At 38.5% G+C, this 23,697-nt stretch overlaps 2 protein-coding genes across 3 annotated transcripts; one reads left to right on the forward strand and one right to left on the reverse strand.

The window, feature by feature from the left end:
* Positions 1 to 3,013: 3,013 nt before the first annotated feature.
* Positions 3,014 to 12,100, forward strand: LOC131779587 (nucleolar protein 8). 2 transcript variants are annotated; one of them, XM_059096152.2, is made up of 12 exons: positions 3,014 to 3,093; positions 3,297 to 3,397; positions 4,483 to 4,547; positions 5,539 to 5,601; positions 6,434 to 6,512; positions 6,851 to 7,716; positions 7,834 to 8,096; positions 8,802 to 8,939; positions 9,635 to 9,945; positions 10,256 to 10,463; positions 11,269 to 11,587; positions 11,782 to 12,100. In XM_059096152.2, exons 2-12 carry the CDS (start codon positions 3,336 to 3,338, stop codon positions 11,937 to 11,939), a joined length of 2,532 nt encoding a protein of 843 aa, XP_058952135.2. In that variant the 5' UTR covers positions 3,014 to 3,093; positions 3,297 to 3,335; the 3' UTR covers positions 11,940 to 12,100. The 2 variants fall into 2 exon arrangements, with proteins under 2 accessions (XP_058952135.2, XP_058952134.2); XM_059096151.2 differs by having other exon boundaries at positions 6,851 to 8,096.
* A 246-nt stretch (positions 12,101 to 12,346) lies between these two features.
* Positions 12,347 to 23,506, reverse strand: LOC131779586 (uncharacterized). The gene is made up of 14 exons (XM_059096150.2): positions 23,348 to 23,506; positions 23,118 to 23,176; positions 20,949 to 21,116; positions 20,300 to 20,482; positions 19,201 to 19,533; positions 18,590 to 18,724; positions 17,809 to 17,931; positions 17,119 to 17,244; positions 16,402 to 16,524; positions 15,769 to 15,955; positions 14,765 to 14,932; positions 14,224 to 14,424; positions 13,805 to 13,881; positions 12,347 to 13,683 (listed from the first exon to the last, which is right to left on the reverse strand). The coding sequence occupies exons 1-14, from the start codon at positions 23,383 to 23,385 to the stop codon at positions 12,860 to 12,862; spliced, it is 2,745 nt and encodes a 914-aa protein (XP_058952133.2). The 5' UTR covers positions 23,386 to 23,506; the 3' UTR covers positions 12,347 to 12,859.
* Between the last annotated feature and the right edge of the window lie 191 nt (positions 23,507 to 23,697).

The following is a 23,697-nucleotide window of genomic DNA, read 5'->3' on the forward strand; positions in this document are numbered from 1 at the left end:
AAGCTAATGTCATCCGATCTTTCAAGAGCACTATTAGGAATTCTGTGCTTGAAAAGGTAGATCTTTGTGGATCCATAATGAGGAATTAATTCTTAAAAGCTTTCCTCAAGAGATAGGATTTTAATTATTGTAAATCACACTTATACATATGAAGCATGAACCATTAAAATTTCGTTTCATTACAAGGGACTAATGTATTGGTTATACTTCCTGATGAGATCAAGCTAAAACTTTGATGAACTATATATTTTAGTGCTTGAACAACGTCCTACGTCACAACTAGTGCACCATTTAGAAGCCTTTATTACGGAATAACTTAAAGCAGCAGCTGAACAGATCGTCTCCGATAAATGCTTAAAATAAAATACCTTATTAGAAAAAGCGTCAGTTAATTTGGCGACTCTCATTTTGCCCGAATTTTTCTGTTTCCTATTGTTTTAGAGTTCATTCATTCTCATTTGTGAAGCTTCTCCTTAAAGCTTATTGAAAACAAATTATTTTACACTGTGAACTCTCGGAATATTAAAATTGCTAATTCGAAGAGTCAAAAATTTGAACGTCTTATGGTTTTAACAAAACTTAGAGATCGTGTCTTGATACATGAAAATAGAGATAACCTTTTTGCTGATGCTGGAACGGAAATACACAGAAGAATTCTACGCAATCTAAAAAAGGGAAAAGTCGCTTAACGAAATAAATTATGAGTAAATATGGATGCCAAGTTATTCACATGACACGAGGGTACTTATACTAGTTAGTAAGAAATCATCAATTCCTTTTCAGATTATCTGATTGAAAAAGTCGATGATGTACACGTGTTGGAAACATTTCGGACCGGATTATGATAAATCATACGAGAGCACTCGATCTTTGGAAAGCCTGCTGCGATTGTAGGTGATTTGTCTTCAATGTTTCCTGAACGTGATCTTCTCTAAGCACCCTTCACAGGACAACATGCAATTATCGGCGTAAAAACTAGTGATGTAACAGCAGGATAATTTCCTCTGTTGATTTTACACTTGAAATAAAGCTCAGTGGTGCAACTAGATCATAAGAAAAGAATTGAAAAAAATATATGATGATATGTAGTCAAAATGAACTAAATACAAAATACATATAGTCTCTAAAAGTAAGCGGATTTATGTGCGTGGATATGGACGTGTGTGCGAGTTTGTTTTTCTTCTTTTTTTACATATTTCATTGATTATTGCCTTCTTCACGTTGCTGTAGAAGTTTAAGACTACTAAACTTATAAATTAATAAATATCTCGATATTTAACTTCCCGTTGCCAACATGGTAGGGAGTTAGCTCTTTAACGGATGATTACGCTGGTACAAACATTTGAACATTAGCTCCCTTTGGAATGCAAGTTCAAATCTGTTTTTAAATGAAATCATACACTTTCTTTTTTCTCTCTAATTTTCTTTGTTTTCGTTACCTGTAGAATGGGTAGAATGTTGTTTAATGTAATTAAAGGACAGGTTGATGTTGGTTTTCGGGAGAATAAACCTTTTTTTGCATGTTACATCTAGGAACTCAGAAAAAAATTTTGTGCACTGCATGTGACTTGCTGCATGCATAAATAAAAGGTTGAGAGGAGACCATTACAACTTATTTATCATATTTTCAAATAAGTTGGTTAAGGAAATTTTACCTTGGTCAAGAAAATGTTACATTGGTCAGTGAATTTTACACTGGTCAGTAAAAGGTCATGAAGAAGTGAGGGAATTTAAAAAACCTATTGGCTAGATAGGTAGGTACATAATCTTTGTTTATCCACAGTCGTTTCAAGAGCGATTTTAAATATTTATCTACGTATACGTACAAACTTAAAAAGGCGTAGAAATGATAAAAAAGTATGAAGTCTGTAAGGCCCTTCGGGAAAATGACTGAGGTCTTCTTCGGTAAGATAACTGACACTAGCTGTGGAACGAAACCCGTTCTCCCCAATATCAGCTACATATTTTAGCGAATCAAGGTCTACTTCGGCCAGAACCTCTTCAATATTTCTGCTATCAGTCATCATTCTTTTCTTTTCTTTCGTCCTTTGAATAATAACTCGCCGTGCAGCAATGAATGAAAACGCTACGGTTGGACGAGAAAACTTTGACGTTTTGCTGTCAAAACTTTGAAGTTTGTTATTTATCTTATTTTATTTATTTAGCTTCGCCCCAACTAGAATACGATACTCATATATATAAAAATATGGGCAGGAAGACCACTTCATCCTAGCTAGCTAACCACATTGAATCCACCTTAACAAATATAAACAACCAAAGCTACACATATTTAAAAGAGAAAAAATCAAAAAAGAAGCATCACAAAAGTTGAAATTTCCAGAAGCAGCAGGATGGTGGGCATAGGAGAGGACTTGCTATGTTGCACCTAACACAGATTGTTCTCCAGGCCCTAATGTCGTCAACGTCTTACAGATCTAAAGCCTTATTGAAATATGAGGTAATGAACGTTTAAATGAAGTAAGAAGGAGGCAACTGGTGCGTAACTAAGCGGGCATGTGCGTATGGAGTCAAAAATGAACGTTAATAAGTAACAGTTCTACTTCGCTTAGGGATATAAGTAAAAGCATTACTTCTCCATGACCGAGTATATATCGTTAATTGTCTAAATACAGGTAGAACTTCACAACCTTCGAAAACTGAGTTATTCAAAGGATTAAAGAAAGAGAAAATATGCGGGAATTCGTGCCATTGTGGGATATTTAACAGATTTGTTAGTTGGAGAGAAGGGAAGCTTTAAAATTAGTTTTGTTACGCGCCGCTGCACATTTCAACTCGCTTAAGTTAGCCGATAGACTGTGACGATCATACTTCGACATCCATGTGATTTTGACCGAATCTCTTCTATTTCGAGCCTGTGATTGATCGCAAAAAGGTCTTGGTATCGCAGACGGCAGCACTGTGTCCAACCTCCAGCCTAAGCCGTAGCGAACTCCAAGAAATTCAACCGAGAGAGCGCTGAACACTGGTTACCAGCTTTTACGCGATTTCATTAAAAACATGGCGGACAAACGTGGGTTAACTTCTTCGTTTCTGTTGCGATGTTGCCCTCTTTGAAGTTAGGACCTTTACGAGGTAGAATGGTCGTGAAATTCCTTTACAAGACTTTTATTTCTCTATTTTTAGCAATGATCTGCAACCTTTTTTAATCCTTGAGGTATATCAGTGGTAATGTTTTCCCTGGCTCACGGTTTACCTCATGGATCGATTATGATCGCTTATCTGTAAATAACTGTTCATTTTTACTAGGAATACTTAGTTATTCTTTGATTACCTAGGTTAACAACGTGACCATTCAGCGTGTCCCTGGGAAAAAGATGGAAACAAAACGTCTGTTTGTTGGAGGGCTCTACAGTGGTATCAAAGAGGTTGATTTACGGTATGTTCTACTTATAATTTCGTCACCAGGTGCACAACGTATAGTATGTTCATGTCGGATTGACCAAGTCTGAATTCTATTTAAATAAATTTATCTCAGGCTTCACTTTCACAACTACCTCAGTTGTATTCAAAACTGAAATTATATTTCTTTACTGAATCGCTCTTCGGTATTTTCTAAGATATATGATAAAGGTTGATTTGAGGCTTTTCTTCATTAGTTGGCTCTCATTTACCACAGTCTCCGAGCCTGAGTTTGAATCAGTCCGTTGTTGGTATAAAGAGGAAACTAAGAATAGCTTCAAATTTTTTTTTTTACCCGAGATAGTATTTTATTGCACTTGTACATGGTTCAAAAAGGATCTCTTGAACTCTCTTGTACATACAAAAACCTCAAGTAAGCTATCTATTTTAGCCATTCTTTTTGTGGCTTTTTACTCTAAACTTCTTCCATTAGTTACTCAACGCTGCTGCTCTGATCTTTGCTCTATAAAATATGTGCCCAAACCGAACCCCCTCCCCCCTTCCCTGGCTGTCACTGCGTATTATTCATACTGTAGTAATTGTGTTTGATATATATTAACTAGATAACAGAATTTCTCAATAATATCTTTACAGCTCATAGTGAACATATCCTTTAAAACTTTCCTTAAATGCTTGAGGATACAGTGTAACAATGACTCTGTTACAGTTAACCCTTTAACTCCAAGATCTGAAACTGTAAATTCTCCTCTCTAACTGCTACACATTTCATAGTAAATTGGTGAAGAGAATTTGATGTTAGATCAAGATAGCAATTGCTAGCTGGTAAGTTTGAAAATTCTCATGAGTTGTTTGCTGGATAATGTACGGATAATATAGGAAGAAAATGCATGTTAATCACCTTTGAGAGTTAAAGGGGTAAAATGGTGCTTTGACTTCCCATGAAGGACCTCCTTTAGTTCACTAATATTTCAATGTTTTAAATTCTTCTCTCATTGGCTAACATGTGCTAGATGTTATAAACACTGGTATATGAAAATAATTCTTAGCCACACTAAGCCGTCTACATATATATTATAATTATCCTTTAATGCAACATTTCAGAGATCGCTTCAATACTTTTGGTACTGTATCATCAGTTGAAGTTATACAAAGAGCAGATGAAAATGGTATGTAAATGAATCATTTGTATTTCTATTGCTGAATTATGGGAGATCTTGCAGCATGTGTCTCACCTTGTCATAACCGTTTCACCCCTAAGAGCGAGTAGCTTCCAATTTCTCCCTTGCAATTATCACCCCAGAATCACAGGGGTCAAGGTCACAAGGATAAGGGAAATGATCACCAACTTAAGAAGAGCTAAATTGTTCACAAAATCTCCTTGTCAACACCTTGGTAAATGTATAAAGAACAGTATTTAGTATATGAATACTGATGTTAGTGTGTAAAAGGTTAAAGAAATTGTTAAGCCACCAAGGCAGAAAAATTTGGTTATGGCATCAGCACACAGTACATGTTTGTCCTTCTGTGTAGAGCTTTGCCTTAAAACCTGTCAAAATCTTCCCTTTGAATATCCTTACACGTATTTTGTTCTGTCAACATGTATTTAATGCAGTTTAATGCAATTTCACAGAGTTAACAATAAAGAGCATCAGCATTCTCTAGTAGTCAGCCTTTTTTTGCATATGCACATGCATCAGAATTCCATGTCCTCTTCATATGAGGGGTTCTTGTATTTGTTTTGAACGCGAACTTGCAGCATTGTGAGGAGAGGCAGCTCATGGGCTGGGCAGTTTTCCCCACCCCTTCCCTCCCTCTTCCATTGTTTATTCAGTGTGACGGGTGCCTGTTTCCCTTTCCTGTGTGGGGGCTCATGGCTGAGTTGCCAGGATTTGCCAGCCATGGGAGAAGTCTCCATCAAGGAGCTGGCTGCCAATACTGGAAGCTCCAGAATGTTTCAGGCACCCAAACTCCACTTAGTGGTGCAGTTGTTAATTTATTGTTTTGAGGTCTTTTTTTTTTACTTTAATCCAGAAACTTATTTTTCAAAACAATTTTCAAATCTTAATGCATAGTATCTAGTTTTTAAAGTATAAGTTTATGAGTATTTTACAAGTTTTCCAAATCTTTTAGTATATCATCTTCTATTGATTGATTTAGGTTGCACAACCAAAACATTTGCATATATTGACATTTTGCAAACAGAGAAAGATTTCAGAAGATGTGAGTATAGAATTTCTTTTGTATTTACCATCAGCTATTTCTTGTTGTGAAATGTAAAATGTGTTCCAATGTAATTGTTATCTTTAACAGTTGTTTTGATTCGTGTCTGTTGAAATCAAGCAATACTTTGCATCGTGTATAGTTGGATAGCTACTTGAGCCATATTTAGAAAACTTCAGGTTGAAATAGAGAGATTCTAATACACATGTATCTCAGTTTGTTTCTTTCTCAAACTGACTTGGACTCAACTCCATAGTAAAAGTACTATTAATGAAATTTAATTATTGATAAGGCTTTAACCCTTTAGCTCCTATGAGTGACTGAGACAGAACTTCTTAAAATATCAATACAATATCAAGCAGATAAGTGATAAGAATAAAGAAAAAATCTTAACTTGTAGTTGATCTAATACCAAATTCTCCAAACTGATATCACAAGAACTATATGGCAGACAGTAAGGAGAATTACTAATGAGATCTTGGAAGTTAAAAGGTTAAGAGCAATAATGACAATCTCCCTTTATTTTCCTCATGTTTTAGAAAGAGAAAGGTGTCATTGGAAATTTTTTCTTTTTGAATGATAACTTTACAGATTTTAAATTTCATACATGTAGAGAATGAACCTAAATCAATGAACTAAACACATATTTTCACCCCTGTATTAACTGTGCATTGTATGTCTACTTGTATCATCTGGCAACCAGTACAATAATCAAAAGCTGTACCAACCCTGAGCATACCACCCAGCAATTATTGTTAGATAGAAGTTGTTAGATAGAAGTTGTTTAAATTTATTTCTTCCCTTACTCCCTCTCCTTTTGCTTCATATGAAGGTGTTTCACTCCTGTCAAACTCAAAGTGGAGGGGCTGCTGTTTGAAGATTCAGCCTGCCAAAGAAAGTTTTCTCACAAGGTTTGTTAATACATTTTTAATAAATGAGGCATTTTTAACCCTATAGATGGGTGTATAATTTTTGAGGCTGTGAAATGACGTTGTACTGTACGTAATCACAGAATAAGAAAATGTGAGTGGTGTTGGGAGGCACACATGTAATAACTCTATTTTGAGTCAGAGTGGGTTATAAACATTCCGAAAAATATTTTCTTCTTCATGCCTGATGTACCGATAGTAAATGAGATATTAATGCCGTTTGTGTTTTATTCAAGCACGTTTACCATCCAGTTGTGAATAAAAATTGTTTCCCTTTTCAGAAGTGCACTGTATCTTTTCTTTTTTTTTTTAATGTAAAGGCTACAAAGAGAGAGACAGCAGCAGGCCCAGGCTAATGTCGTATCACCCTTGCATGAAGAAACCAAACAATATTCGCTAAAAGGAATAATAGCACATCGTGAGAGGGACTCAGAAATGCAAAATTCCATTCCTGAAACACTTCCAAAGGCTGTTCCTGGTACACCTCTTCCAGGAAAGAAGAATTGGGTGGTTGGAAAGTTTGGACGTGTCTTACCAGTCATGTATTTGAGGCGTAGGGATAGGAAAAAGATTGCAAAGTTCGATCCAAGTAAAACAACACATTGCTTGAAGAAAATTAAACCTGAGGAACGAGATAGTACGATAGCAGAATTAACATGGAACTTGCAGTCAGAGGATGAAATTTTGAATGTTAGTTCAGGAAATTTATTGGCAGAGAAAGGAAAAGATAGACACGAATCAAAGTCAGTGGTAACAGTTAAAGAGCGGAAGTTATCAAATGATTCTTTTGAAGAACAAGCTCTCACCGAGGATGTAAGAACGGAATCCAGTGATTCATATTCAGAAGGAAACATGACTTGGAAAAGTGTCAAAACAAAGTCTTCGAAAAAGGTAACTGATGATACTTTGGAAGGAAGCAGGTTTGTCGAAAACGGTCACTCTGAAGAAAGCTTACGGTCTGTTCCCCAGCTGGAGCAAAAGATGCTTTCACAATTAAGTGGAGTGGAAGGTTTTTCTTCTAAAAAAACAGAAAGAAAGAATAGAATTCTCGATAGCAATCGACATTCCTCAATACATAATGGGACATGTTCATCAGAGGTTGAAAGAGAAGAAAAACATGCACCTGATGGGACCGGGGCAGAAGCTGGTGAAATGAGATCCTTTGATAGCTCTGATTACACAGCAGGTACTGAATCAACTGACAGTGAAAGTGTTAGCCCCACCAGTAAAGATCTAAATTCTTTGAGTATTAATTCAAAATCGAGGTCGATTAGTCAGAACTCTGGCAATTGTGATTCAAAAGGAACCCCAAGGAGATTTACGAAACCAGTGGTAACAGACAGTCCTCAAAAACGTACAAACTCAAATGAAAAGCGACTAGATGCCTTACTTGAGCGAAAAAAGACTGCACAAGCTCAGAAAAACGTGATCAATGATGCACTGAAGGGCTTAGACAGCGGTCCACAAAGCCATGTTGGAGGAAACCACATTGTGTTTTCTGATAGCGATGAGAATGAAACAGATGACAAGGAAGTTAAGAAAGCTGCTTACTCTATGGGAGACAAGGTAAGTGATTACTGAGTGACATGTACATGTTTCTTTGGGCCAACATAAGCACAGGTAAGTGCGCATGAGTACACACAAAAGTACAAGCTAATTAAGGCACCATTTGCCTTTCCCAGGGTTTTTTTCCAGGAAAGGGGGTAAGTCTTTAAATAAACTGAGGTGCTGCGTTGGTGGGAGAGTATATATAGTGTTATGTTAGTGTTATCAACTGAGTTGATGACGTAAGTTGGCCACTGTAAAGAGTTTAGAAGCTGACGTTTCGAGCGTTAAACTTCCACTGAGGATACACCATCATTTAGAGGACAAATTTTGTCTCTGGTTTGAAAAATGCCCTGTATTGTTTCTATCTGTTACACTCATGGAAGGCACAAATATGTTCAGGCTCCACGTTTCTCCCCCCAGGGTTGTTTCCGCACGGATATTCTTTGATTTATTGATGATTAGGACAAGCTTTTTTGAAAGTATGTTTTTAGATTTACTTTTGATGATTTCTTGGATACGCAATCGCGACAAAAAACTGGAGACGATTTCAGGGGTAGTCGCGCAGCTGTATATTATCAGTGCAAATCTATAAACGGTGCCAGAGATACATTTAAGGCTTGATTATTTCGGCGTCAGCTTATGAGATGTTATTGTTTATGGAGGTAGTATTATTAAATATTTATTGATTTGTTTCCAACTGTGGTATTTGTACATGTATATTAGATCTCAGGTTCTAAGGCCAGTTCGTGGCTTGGACTCGATAGTGACAGCGAAGATGATAATGATCTCGCAGGTCATCTTAGCGTAGAAGGAAATCATCAGCTTGTTAAACCCCACTTTGAGGGAAAGTCTGGCGAAGAGGTAATTTTTTAAAATATAATTGTGCTCGTTTCTGTTTTCCACTAATAGCCGCATTTGGCTGTCGGTTCACTCATGAAATAGAATAGCTCCAACTGATGTACAATCTGCCGAGCGCATTACAATGTTGTCGGTTAACTCTCCTTTTGTTTTATTCAACTGCGATATCATGAAGCTTTTTCACCCTAACATCAGTATATATTTTCTCCATACTGTTCTCTATACATTTTCTATTGTACTGACAAAGAGAATTTGTTTGACAATCAAGAGCTTCTTTAGTTGGTGATCATTTCCTTAATTCTCATGACCTTATTTTTTTTTTTAAGGGCGATAATGTTAGGAGAAAATAGTTACTAATCCAGTACTTTTATGTATATTCTCCATACTGTTCTTTATACATTTCATAAGGTACTGACAAAGAGAATTTGTTTACCGATCAAAAGCTTCTTTCGTTGGTTATCATTTCTCCTATTCTCATGACGTGAATTGATGTGTGATTCAGGGGTGATATTGTAGGAAGAAATCAGATGCTAGTCACTCTTAGAGTTTAGCGGGTTAAGGCCTGCCAGTTTTGTTTATATTAACATTAGTTAAGTTCGTTTTGTCAATAGGGTGACGCCGCCAATGGCCTCTGCGTACGTGTGGCACCCTTAGATTTTATAAAATTAAGATCAGTTTTGTTAAATTGTACTTCCTAGCTTTTCAAATTACAAAGGACTTACGGAGGAGATAAAAGATTTGATCTTGATTCACGTTTTCTGGAGAGCGAAGAAGACGACGACGATCATGATGGTGGTTATCGCTCTGAGATCACTGCTAAAAGAGATGCACGAAAGACACTGTCTCAAGGTTATGAAGGGGCCATCCCCAAGGAAAACGAGGACGATATAAGTAAAAGTATTCAGGAAGAAAAGAAAATGGCTTTTAAAGTTCTCGGAAATATTTTGGGGGCGAATTTCAAGGCAGGTTACAGTGGTCACAGCACTGAGGAAAAAGTACCAGAATTCAGGTTAGTAGCAAATGGATGAATGTTCGATAAGCCACTATGAATAGCCATAGTTTCGGTTCTCACAAATGCAAAGGAGAAGCATTGAATTTTGAAAATTTATTTATTGCTTTTTTTAATTTTGAACACTCTACGAAAGAATATGCCTGTGAAATTTTGGGATTACGAACAAACGTTTTTGCAGTTCATGATGCAGAAGCCACTGATAAAAAAGTCCTTGGTGACTTTTGGTCAAAAAAATCATAATACTATTAAAAGCAAACTAGAAAAGGGGAAAAAAAAAGCTTATCTATGTACGATGTATTGTCCGCAGGAGCACTGCTGTACTGCATTACGACCCAACTCGAGAAGATCACAAACAGTTTGAAAAGATTGTTGAAGAGGAGAGAGAAAAACCGGCCGTAAAACCTAGTGGAGCTAAAGAAAAACAATCAGAGGAGGCAGAATTACCCGATGTATCTCATGAAAAGTATTACGAGGCCAATGCCTCTCTGCTGACGAATCTCTTCGGTGGAAAGGAGGTAAGGTGGGCTGTGAGAGGGCCGCAATAAATCGTTTGCGATCTAATCTAAGCTGCCACAGCAATGATTTATAATCTGCATGAGGTTTAGGCCTATGAAGGTTGTCCAGGTTTTGTCAAGTACAGGCTTGTCGTTTTGTGGCTGCCATTTTGTCAAATCGCTGAGTGGGATCTTTTTTGTTGTTGTTGTTTTAGTTTAGTTGTTGTTGTTTAATTTTTTGTTTTTGTTTTCGTTTTTTATCATTTCATTAGCTTGGTTCTGACTGCCTTTTAGAATGCAGTGATAAATGGATGATGCCACGTACACGCAGGATTATCCGTAACCCCTAAAACCCCAGCACTTAGGTCGCGCGTTATGTTGCAAACCAACATATCAAAACCCTCGTTCCTCTTGAGTACTGAAAATGGTAGTCAAAAGTTGGTTTTCTTAAAACACACCCATGGTCGTTTTTAAGGGAATGTTAAAAAACGAAGTTTCAAATAATCCATAAAGAGCAACAGCACATCTTGTACTCCGCCGCACCCTGCGAGAGAGGAGCAAAGGGAGGGAGAATTAAAGGAAGGGTTTCAGAGGATAAAATTGGCATGCCATCCCAAAATATTGCCATATCATTTGCAATCGGTCAATTTGTTTGTTGCCTATCGAAGGTTCAAGGTAATATTTAGTCATTTAAGCCACAGACTTTTACACATGGCTGACGTTCCTCATTTACCCAACAAAAGTTCCTCTCAGTGAAATTGATACGTTGATGTTCACCCAGTCATGACGAAGTTTAACTTCCGGTCATATATTACTTTACGTACAGGGAACATCTTTCACATTTCTTGCACGAGAACAAGATGATGACGTTGATTCAACTCCTGAAGACCTCACACACGAGGGTGCAGTTGAAATGCTAAAATCAAATCCCTGGCAGGCCACACCTAAGCTTCCTTATGACAGTAGTGATGATGACGACGATGACGACAACGATGATAAAGACAACGACTACGGTAGTGGTGATAACGCGGAATTGAATGATTCTGTTGGTTCAGATGGTATTGCGCTCAGTAAAATCTCATTGGCGCCTGATGAGCTGTTCTTTTTTCACCCAGATGATCCTATCTTGGCAAATCGCATCGATGGTGAGATATACATGTACTAACAATACACATCACGGGGAAAGGGTGGGGAGTTATCATTCTAGTCAAAGTTTACCTAAGAACCAGTTAGAAATATAGAGGACGTTTACTGTAGCACGATACTGGTTATCAAAACCTATTGCTGGAACCTTTGCGTTCTAATGATACGAAGAATGTAACGTTGATTTGCTTTTCAGATAAAGAAGCTCTTTTTGTGAGAAGAGTGAGCCAGGAAGAAGTCAGCGAACACTGGGTAACAATGAGATCAGATCTCACTCAAGACTACAAGAAAAAACGGAAGGATGCTTTACGGAGACAGAATAAATTGGCTGCAAAGAGACCAAGGCATAGATGATGAGGCTTGTAGTTAGTGACAGAGTCTATGTACAAGGAAACATCTGACTTAAAGCTGACGGTAGACTTTATCGCCTGCTGTAATTCTATACTTTTTAAGTTGCATGACAACTTACCCATTTTGACTCTGTGTCCTAATTAAAGATTTTGGATACCATCGTATCTTACAAAGTGCAGTTGCAAGGCCTAATTTTTAAGGCGGTTAATGTCAAGCTCTATCATGTGTCTTATAGGGAGTCACGGTTACTCTTTTGCTCGTAGGATCTATCATAAACTTGCTGACTGTGTTACCTACGCGCAATTTTGTTTCGATGGTGTTGCTGCTTTTTTTTTTTAAGTCTGTTTTCTTTCGTTTTGTGTCCTTGATGCACGTGAAACCATCCCCTGTTCGTTGCCATCACACATACATTCAAGACTGACTTAAGCTTTAATTAACATTTTAAGAAGGCTACTCTAACAAAAACGCCTTGCTGACGGTTTTTCGTTTGTTCTCCTTAATGTTACTTTTAGTCTGTAATACCCAGCCCATTAAAAAAAACCAAAAAGGCCAAACAAGAAAATCCAAAGATAATTTCCTCTATTGATTTTCACTTTTCAGAGAACGATAATCAGAAGTAAAGTTATGGCCCTATGTAAGTTTAACAATATACAAAACAAAATAAGTGCGACAAACTGCAAAGGCTGCGACTCCAAGTAGGCTGTTTGTACACCAAAGATTAACAGATACTGTTCAAAGATACCTAGCCTTACCCTTCGTTTACACGGGAAGGTAGTTCACACCTGCAATATCCTCATTTCTGGCTTCATTTCCGTGACAGGTGTTCAATTTAAATCTTAGCGTAAGCGGCTTACTAATGTTACTCAGCGGAAACAAAACATATGCTATGTGATTATTTGACATTATGGTAAATGGATTATCGTTCATTTCGTATTCCCACGATTTCCCCTGAACTTGATCCACTTTAAATTGCGCTCCACGCTTGTGTATGCTGTGTAGCGATAATCCTTGTGGCAGCCTTTTGGAAGCACATTAAGCCCCCAGCTCATCACACCACCCAGCACCCATTTCGTTGAACTCTGATCACGGGTAGTAACAGAGAACATGAGTGGGGACCCGCTATCACCGACACAAGCGGTCTTCTCGCCCTCCTTAAAACCTGCACAGATCATGGTGTTTTCATCGAAAGCAATGTTGTTGGCCCATCGCTCGCATCGTGATCTGTGCGAAACCGTGACTGCTGCCTGGTGAAGTGTGCTGCGGACTCGGTGCTCAGGAGTCTTACCCCAACCGATTACCACACCATCGCTTGAGGCTCCAGGTTTCAGGAGTTTTTCCACTTCCATCCTGGTCGGTATGCAGATGGGCCTTATCTCATCGGTAACATTAATCGGTTTTGTCAAGCGCACCAGAGCGATGTTTCCAGCGAGTACCTTTCGATCTGCGTTAAAGTCTTTGTGGATGACGATGTGTGACACATCGTGCAAAACCGGATCATGACTCGAAGAACCACGGGAGAACGCCCCAAGTTCCACCTTAACAAACTTTGTAGGAATAACTATATGTCCTAGGTACAGGCAATGAGCTGAGGTGATCAGCCATTCTTTATCTATGAGAGTAGCCATACAGCCTTCGATGTCACCAAAGACGCTGAAGTGGAGCAGAGCTGCCCAAGGCCAAGTTGCCTGGTCCTCTGAGTGCCATCTCCCAGGCAATGAACTGCCAACAAGGGGTGCAACGCCGCACTCTTTAAAAGAAGACAGGTATAGATAATTTCTAATGTTGCCCGACGCCTACAATGTACTTCTGCAACTGAGGTTATACTTGATTTTGCAGGGATTTTGTGAAAAACAATCTTTCCCTCTTACCTTGTGGATTCCTCTTTCTACTGCAGGAGTGGCCATTATTGGAAAGAAAGTATCCCTTCTTACAGGAGCAAGTATAGCTATAAAGAGTGATTGAATTAAAATGGTTAAAATGTTAAAAAAAAAAGAAAAAAAAAGGAATCTAAAGCAAAGAAAAAGGAAAACGAAGAACAGGAGGAAAAAACAGTTAGAAACTATAACTTAAGGCGGATATGAATATCACTACATTGCAACTATCCGTGAATCACTGTTTTAGCTTTGTATCGATCTAATGCTACGGTTTCCCATCCTTAAAAGGCATGTTCTGAAGGAATTCCTATTTTTTTCCTAATACAAACTAAGTAGGCTCAGTTTACATCGCAGACTTGGACACATAATGGGACGCGATGAGATTTTAGACGAAAAGAGGAAACAAAGAATACCTTCCGTAGCTATTAGTGCAGTTGTGTTGGCATTGGTGAGCACCTTCTGCGCACTCGTCAATGTCCAAACACCTGGTCTTCTGCCTCAGCTTGTAACCATCTCTGCAGGAGCATCGGTACGAACCCGGACTGTTCCTACAGATTTGCTCGCAGCCACCCCTATTACTCGCGCACTCGTTGATGTCTTCACAGCTTTTGGTTCTGTAATAGTCACAATTTATTTAAGTGCAAAGTAATGCATTCACTGTCGGAGCCTCCACAGAATGAAATGATCATAAGTATTGTTACTCTTATCACCCCCCCCCCCCTCCGTCCCCATAACGAATGAGGAGTCACTGGTCTCATCGCAGACCAACCTGTCAACAATTCGTCGACAGTTTAATGGTGTTTTTTAACACTCCTTGGTGAAGAAAGGTGTGGGGAGAGTAATGTTTCTTAGGCAACAACAAAGGGCAATGGCGCAGCCATTCTTCAAATGTGACGAATAAATCGTTACTACGTCTTGAAATTTAAGTACAGTATTATTGGTAGATAAACTTACGTAGGATTAAATTGATATCCAGAGTTACATTGGCATGAGTAGCTTCCATAACTATTGACGCATGGGTGCTCTCCACAGCTGCCATTATTTGAGGCGCATTCATCGATGTCTTCGCACCGTGTTTTGTTGGCGTTTGTTACGAAGCCAGGATCACATGTACATTCGTAACTAAATACAACAAAGAAGAGAACCAACACGATTAAAAACGTTTCCTAAACCTTATGCTCAAAGATTTGTTTACGACAGAAAGGCAGTCGCTGTGGTGAAATACACATATCTTAGACGTTTTGGTGTGCATTATAACCGAGTATTTTGACGAGTTGTGCTAGAAAAGCAAAGCGGATAGATAACCGTAGCGCGCACAGCCGACTGGTTAAACAGGTTTTTTTTACAGTACAGAAAAACCAACTGTGCAAATATCCGTGCAATATCGCAGGATATTTGTGCTCTATTCGCGCGTTATTTGTACTCTACTTTGTGCAGTTGGATAATAATAGTACACAATCATCTCCAAATTAAAGTAACAGAGGAAGTAAACGACGAATCGGCGTAGGTTTGAGTTGGAACTCTGAAATTCGATTCAAACCTGCTCGAGAGCCCACACTCCGAGGATGTAAATGAAAGGAATCGACTAAGAAAGGTCTAACTAATTGCGCTTGGTTAGCTCATGTTGTGGAGCGCCGGACGGCCGTGCGGGAGGCCGAGGTCTCGCGCCCCAGATCGGACAAACATAAGGGTCTTAAAATAACCGAGGAGAAGGTGCTGCCTCTGCTATGAAATCTGCATCTCCGTTAAAGACGATAAACCGTAGGCCCCGAAATGTAGCAACACGTGTTGTGGTCTGGATTTGTCTTTGTTCATACAGGCCTCCATTCCAACCAGCTTTGAAGCTGATCTGGACCAGCCTATCTAAATATCGCAAATTAATATATAAACTACAATACGGAAAGAAATTATTTAGTTCAGTAATCGCTGGTCACTTTCACCAATTGCAGAAAAATTACCTTCCAGGTGTATTGTGACAAACAAAACAGGCTGGCGCTCCCATAGCACACTCATCAATATCCATACACTTGGAGGGATACACGAAATCCTCGATATAACCATCACGGCATGAACAAAAAAAGCTGCCAAGAGTGTTCTGACAATCATGCTCACATCCACCGTTACTTATTTCACATTCATTCACATCTGCAGTAAAAGAGAAAAATACAAGATGGAAAAAAAAAAATAAGAAAAGAAAACCGTTGCCTTGGCGAGAATCTAATTTATCAACGAGAGAAAAGCAAATGAAGACTTGGATTGACTTCAGATGCCGGAAGAGCACTAACAGATAATAGCTGGAGATGATAATCAACGATTACTAGTGACTGGACTGTGGAAGAAATTTTCTTTCGTACATTCTAGAGAAAAACTCACTGCTCAAGTCTGAGTTGTGCTTTGAAACCATATAGGGCCTGTATCTGTTAAATAATCGAGCTTCATGGGAGAAGCTCCTCGTTTCAAACAAAAATTATAATTAAAAAAAACGTTTGGCAAGATCAAACAAGAGCAAATACGTTGTTAAAAGGGGGGAACGTGATCAATAGACAAACAAAGTTAGGTCCTCGAACATTCCGGATGAAGGTACTTCTTACCCACACAGGTCTTGGAATCATTCAAAAGCTTGTATCCGGGTGGGCACTGACAGTAGAAGCTTCCAGCTTGGTTGACGCAGTCATGACTACAGCCTCCATTATTGCCATCACATTCATTAATATCTGGTAAATAAGGAAAAAACAAAAGCAAAAATAAACGATAGTATCATAGATCCAAGAGTAGATAACTCGCAGGATTCACATTTAGCTTTTTGTCACAGTGTTACTGTACAGTGTCGCTAAGGCTAACACAGGTATATTTATATTTCATCGTAGTCAACCTAGCCTTTGAATACAGCCGCCTCACATCGCATCCAGCATTGACTTGAGGCGACACTGAGTGTTTGCGACTACAACCTCAGACACAGCATACATCATACACCTCTTTCATAATAGAAGGCATAATTATCATTCCATTTATGCGCCTAAAAATAGGCCTTCTTGGCCTCACTCTTGCTTGAACATTTTTTGGTAATTATAGATGTTGCCGACACCAGAAAGAGCATTTACATAATTGCAAAAGGCTCTCCATTTAAAAAAAGAGGTTTATGCAACATTTCACGACTTTAAGACCTTCCTCCACGATTCGTTTTTTGTTTTTTTTTTATTCAACTTAGGACATTAAGATTCGCGATGTTTTTGTTTCCTTCCTATCAACGATAACGTTTGACTAAGATCGAAAGGCTCGGAAATGAGACATGAATATACAAATCCTACCTTGGCAGATCTTCTTATCGCTGGTCTTGAATTCGAATCCGGGATAACATCTACAATGAAAGCTTCCAGCGGTGTTTATACAGTCATGATTACATCCTCCATTGCCATTAGAGCATTCATTTATGTCTGAGAAAAGAAAAGAAGATTGGAAGTGAAAATGGCTACTATTTTATTTTTCATTAAAAGCTTGAGAGGTGCAATAAAGCTTTAGCTCTTAATCTTTTGTTTTTATGTTTTTTAATTTTGGTTTTCTTTTTTATCTTTCCATCAAGCCTGGGAGGTCCGATTAATCTCTTAACCAGGGCCAGTTTCCACATGATTAAAGGCGTTTCTTGCATTTCTGTAAAGCGGATTGTCACAATGTTATTGGATTTTCCTGGTGCTTAGGTATTGTATTGTTGTGGTGGTGGTTTTATATTTCTTCTTCTCCTGTTGTTGATTCTTAAAAAAATATGATGCCATAACCTTTTATTGTATTTTCATAAATAAAAAGGGAGAGACGTTTGTTTGCTTAAGTTCATGTTTATCTTCTCCAAGATGCACATGTTTCACTTACACAAAAATTATAAAACAAAAATGCTGATTTTTTCTGGGACAATATACCATTTTGTTTTAGCAAACTTAAGGTGGGAAAGTCATGATAACAAGAATAAACAGGTTTATTACTTAAAGAATAAATTTATTTCTTACCTCTACAATTTTTCTTGTCGCGATCAAGAAAGTAACCTTTGGTGCAAGCACACGTATGACCTCCTTGGTAATTCATACATAAATGGCGGCAGCCTCCATTATTGACCTGGCATTCGTCGATGTCTTTTGAAGGCAAGAACAATATAGTCAGTTATTAACCTGTATTTGAGAGAAATCTACATTGAAACAATAAGCTTAATACGATATGTCAAACTCCTACTAATCTCTGATAGATTGAGAAAACCATATCATATTGCGTCGTTGTTGCTATATGTTGGTGTCAGAAGGTGAGCTGAATCATTTTCGAGAAAAGCTGTGAGGAATTCGCTAATTAAAGATGGCGGTTTTTTACTTTTGTAGATTAATTCGCAGTTGTTTGCAAATGAACTGCGACAAACATTCTCCATGTTCTCTAACCTACACCGATGTTATATTCAGCTATCTGACAAGCTGAGTAATTCGCGTTTTTTTATTGAGTCTTTCTTATGAACTCTGAGGGGACAAACATTTAGTTGACTTCACCATAAACAACATTTTGCGTTTTCATCAAATATAACAAATGGATCTGATTCCGCGTTGGCGTGGGTCTGTACAGTAATAGACCACAGAAGACGTAATAATGTGATAAGAACATCAGTTAGGCTGCGCCTCGTGTGCCACTTTTATTTTCTTTCCACATTTTGACGTCATCTGCGATCTTACTGAACAGATACATGGCAACATGTAGAGTGGACATGACTTCAGTCCAAACCGTTCCTTCAAGAATAGGACATAATCTTACCAACACAGTGTTTTTGGTCTGAAAGCAGGTTAAATCCACGCCTACAACTACAGGATATACTCTTCCTTTGACCCACGTAAATCTCTTCGCACTTCTGTTCACAACCGCCATTGTTTAGAGAACAATTTAGGGATGCTGAAATTTAATCGCATACTTTTCAATCGATCTGAAATTTTATGCATGAGAATATCATTGAAAGTAACAGGGAGGAATTATGCCTACGTACAGTAACGGGAGAAGGACAGGACTGATCGTTATTTAATATGTCTTGTTTGTGGGTTTTGATCAGTTCTTTTTATGCTGCAATCCCTTGATTACCGTTAAGTTCATTTTCGTGTTTTTCTTTTATCACTCGTTCTGTTCTTGAAATCTGGTTCAGGTTTTACAGTATTCTAAAATTTCCTTCCCACTATGCAGTTTTCACACACTGTGCAGTTTGTTTTTGTTTTTTGTTTTTTTTGCTTGTACAGGTGTTTTCTTTTGTTATTGCGATTATGTATCAGCCGTCGCAACTGGTATCAACACATCAAGCATGAAAAAAAAAAAAAAGAACAGACAAACAGCAATAAAAAAGGAAAAAACATAACGACATAAATAACACAATGCTTTACCTGATGGAGCTGTTGGTACGTTGCAGTTCTGTTCGTCTGACTTATCCCCGCAATCGTCTGTCCCATCGCAAACCCAAAGCTTATTAATGCACACTCCATTAGCACAGGTCATCTGGAATGATTTACATGGACACTTCTCTTCATCGGAATTATCCAAACAGTCAAACGAGCCATCACATCGCCATGCCTTTCTTATGCAACTGCCGTCGCTGCACTGAAATTGATTGGGTAAGCAAGGTGTGGCAGTAGTTATCGTAGGGACTGGGGTGGAGGGAAGTGTCTTTGCATTTGTGGTGACGGGAAGTGGTGTCCGTTGGTGGCTCTTTGACAATGCTATTAAGAGAAGAAACTTGTTTAAGTGTAACGCAATTCAGTGCTCCACACGCACCATGGTTTTGAACCTCTCAAAACTTCCTTATGCAGTAGGTGAAGAAAGCGCAAAATTTGGAAACATAGACAGGCAGATGAATAACAGGGTAGGTTTTTAAAGAAATTGTGGTGCTTTGTCGGTGGGGGCTTTAACAAAATAATTTGGTTCTATTTGTCATTAACTGAGCTGATTTTTTAAGATGACCAACATAGAGAGCCATAAGACCTCTCGTTTCACACATTAGCACTTAACCAGGCTAATACTCGCAGACTCAGCCTAAGAGACTCTCTACGGTGGCCAATTTACATAATCATGTCAGTTGATAGAACCAAAACAGACAAAAACAGACAGAAAGAAAAAAATACTTGCAGGAAAATGGACAGACACATAGACGAACAGGCTGACTGATTGACTAACAGACTCTACTGAGCGGCTGACTCACTCTTTGACCCACTCAGACTGACTCACAGACTCATAAACTGACTGACTTGTTGACCAACTGACTGGCCGACAGACTGACTGGCTTACTGCCTTACTGACTCAATAACTCATCCACTCACCGACTGTTTGACTCATTGACCCCACTGACTGACTGAGTGACTGATTGAGTGACTTATTTATTCATTAACACCCTGACTGACTAACCAAGTGCATGGTATGGTCGAAATTTTTTCGATCAGCGTGATCAGTCTGAAATACGTGTTACATGTATTTAACTGTTATACTCACGTTTAGCTTGAAAATTAAGTTGAAACCCCTTGTTATTCACAGAACGATCGGAAACAAATCGAACAAGCATAACATTGGTGGTAGAAAACACGCTGAAAGGTGGCAGCTTTCCACAATACTTCCCAAGGGAACTGTTATGGATGGTCGGGCCATCGTGGACTTCAACATAATCGTAGCACGTTGCTGTTTCACAAAACAGACAAAACAGTAACTTCACAATACAACTTTACCTGGTGCAATGAATACATTAGATAGGAAATTGAAGGGATGGTAAATGCGCCTAAATGAGATTGTTGTGATATAATTTAATCTTCCCGAGGAAATCGACGATGGGGTTGCGATTTTAAATAGTTTGATTAACAAGGTCTTTGTCTCTTCACGTATCCCTATGTGTTGCGCTCCCATAGATTAGGTCAAACTTAGGTCAAACTTAAGTCAAACCTAACCCCATTCTCCCACCGTAGAAAACCACATGAAAGAGGGAAACAAAAACTTTCCTCTAATATCAAGCTTGTTAGAGTGGTAGTAACAGTACTGAAAAATTACTTTATGTATGATTGCTGAAGTGAGCTTGAATTATTACTGATCATCTTTACACTAAGGCAGAATCATAGACAGTTAAGGTCTAGTTTACATAGGTCACACTTACTAGGATTTCCTCCGGCTGGTTCAACGCTAAAATTGTTAAATTTGGCTCTGACCCTCATTCCAGTGGGAACTGTGATCTTGTAGAGGCAGTTGGCTCTTGGACTGTAATAATTGGGGTAATTCGGGGACTTGATTTTCCCCTCTCTTCCATTGTAGTTTCTTCCGCAAGCTAGAAATTTAACAAAAAATTTGTGATAAACTGTGTAATTGCGAACTTTAAAAGCTACGAGATACAGACAGGGAAAACATCGAAAATCGTGTCGCCAGGCCAAATTTAAGGATTGTCATTACTTTTGGTTTATTTTCAATCAGTAATCCCAAAATCTGGGGCAAACCTTTTATGGGAACGCTCGCTGTGGGAGATAGATCCTTTTTTTTACATTACTCATCCAAACACGTTCCTATTAAGACCGTAGTTCCATTTTTTCAAATAGGTTCCCTAATTCAACACAGCTCAAATTGACCTCTCAGCAAGCTCCACGACTAGACTCAACTGGCGCCGTCAAGCATACAAGGCATGAATTTGATGGAAAAATCAAAAGCAAGCCATTAAAAACACTGGGTACAGTGCATGTTGTATATGTGCATTTGAGTAACACGGCAATCCTAATTTTACTGTCTTCAAAACAGAAAATGCCTCAGTGCTAAGTGGAGTCGCTCAACTCCTTTAACTGATGCATGGAGAGTATCTGCACTCGCGGTCTCCTTCTTAGGCACTTTTCCTTTCAGAGGCAAATGGCGAGAAAAGTTTCATCCCAATTTCATCGCCCCCGGCTGTAAAAACGACAGCCCGACGACATTCAAACCGTGCGCGGAAAAGAGTACAATTCAACAAGATATCTTAACCCTTTAAACCCTAACATCAGTATGCATATTCTCCACACTGTTCTCTACACATTTCCTAAGGTGCTGACAAGGAGAATTTGTTTAACAATCAAGAGCTTCTTAAGTTAGCGATAATTTCTTTTATTCTCATGACCTTAATATGTGGTTCTGGATGATACTATAGGCAGAAATTTCATGCTAGTTACTCTTAAGGGTCAAAGGGTTGAACCATAATTTTACTCATTCGCGACGTCAAAAACTTATTTTGTCACGAAGAAGATCTACTCAATATTAGTTAGGCAAGGTAAAAACTACAACAACAACAAAAAGGGCAATAACAAGGATGACTGAGGATGGGAGGATCGAAACGGATTGACCAAAGATTTCAAAACGATGAACTATGCCGTAGCTTCGTAAATATAACATTTCGTGCTACTTTGGGGCTTTCGTCTTTTTCTCTTTAGGTGTTTTCTTGAAAGTTCCATGCATGGTTAGCAATTCTAATAATTTCACGTCGAAAGCTTCCTCTGTTCTCCGTTCTTAACGACTCATGAGCGGTCTAGACAATGTTTCGTATCGTTCGTTACAGAAGGGTAGCAATTTTTCTTGGCACAGAGTTGTGCGTATCGATATTAATGTCGCACGGCATACTGGTATGACATCATTAAAAAAATATCTTTATCAGGGTTCCCCATCTGTGCTCTATCTCTCAGATGCTGCCTAATAAGTGTTGACGGTCTTGGATCGTATCGCGGCGTTACATTCAATTTAACTGTTACAACATGTAATGATTGTCTTCCTTCCTTCGTAAGAAATTTCTTGCAATCACCGAGCACGTCCGTGCTGATGCGTTCGTATTGCTTGATTTCCCAAGGGAAATTACGCGAACAAATAGGAATGGCCAACAATTACGCAAACAAACCGGAATTCGCCACCGACTTCCTCTTTTGATTATGCCGTGGATTATTGATATGCGCCTTAAGTAGTTTTGGAGGTGAAGCACAAACCTAAAGTAGTAGCACCATGCAATGTATTATGAAAAAATGGATAGGCGAAATTCCCGCATCAATGAAATATTCCCTCCATAGGCAGAATTTCGAATGAGATATTTCCGTTTGGTCTTCAACGCTTCCCGTGGAGTTTACACGCAATGTTTGAGTTTTTGATAAAGTTCAACACACCAATTTTTTTTTAATCCGTCGGTCTGAAGAGAAAATCGACGGTTTTTATCATTGCTACTGATAAGTGAAGAAGGTTCTATTCAAAGATAAACAGAATGACTTTTGTTCAGATTTGAACGTGATCCAAGCGCTCATAACTTACGCTACTGTCGGATACCACTTACACGGACGAGAGCTTTGCCCTTGTCTTCCCAAACAGAACACCACGATTGATAAATGAAGCCTGTGAGATCGAATAGAAGAATAAAAACAATTTTAGACTTGTAACTCAGTCCAACTACGAAGAATAACCATTTACACCGTGAAGTTTTGGCAGATGTTGTGTAATGGTTTTCATTACACGTATCATAGGGTTAGAGAACGTGTCACGTAACTTACAGGAAAAATGCCTTACCAAAAACTGAAAACGTAAATCCCTTGATTACCTCTCATATCTGGGTCTTTTTGGAGACAAAAGGTTATAGAAGAACGCGGGAAAAGGTTTAGAGAAAAACGATCATCAAACTCGAAATATCGAGACTCTAATACGCTTTTGGAGAATGGTGTCAGATTCCTTGGCGCACTGTCAAATGACATTTGAAACAAAACAGTCTTAATCAATAAACTCCCCCAGGATTTCCAATCATGTAAAAATAACTTGTGATATCCCAATTACCGCATGGTTTAATTTTTTAATCTATATAAAAGATCCCTCGTATCGATATGTGAGACGTGACAGTAAATCTTGTGATTAAAATTGAAAGG

This window comes from Pocillopora verrucosa, chromosome 14, assembly GCF_036669915.1.
Source record: "Pocillopora verrucosa isolate sample1 chromosome 14, ASM3666991v2, whole genome shotgun sequence".
NCBI classification, from domain to species: domain Eukaryota; kingdom Metazoa; phylum Cnidaria; class Anthozoa; order Scleractinia; family Pocilloporidae; genus Pocillopora; species Pocillopora verrucosa.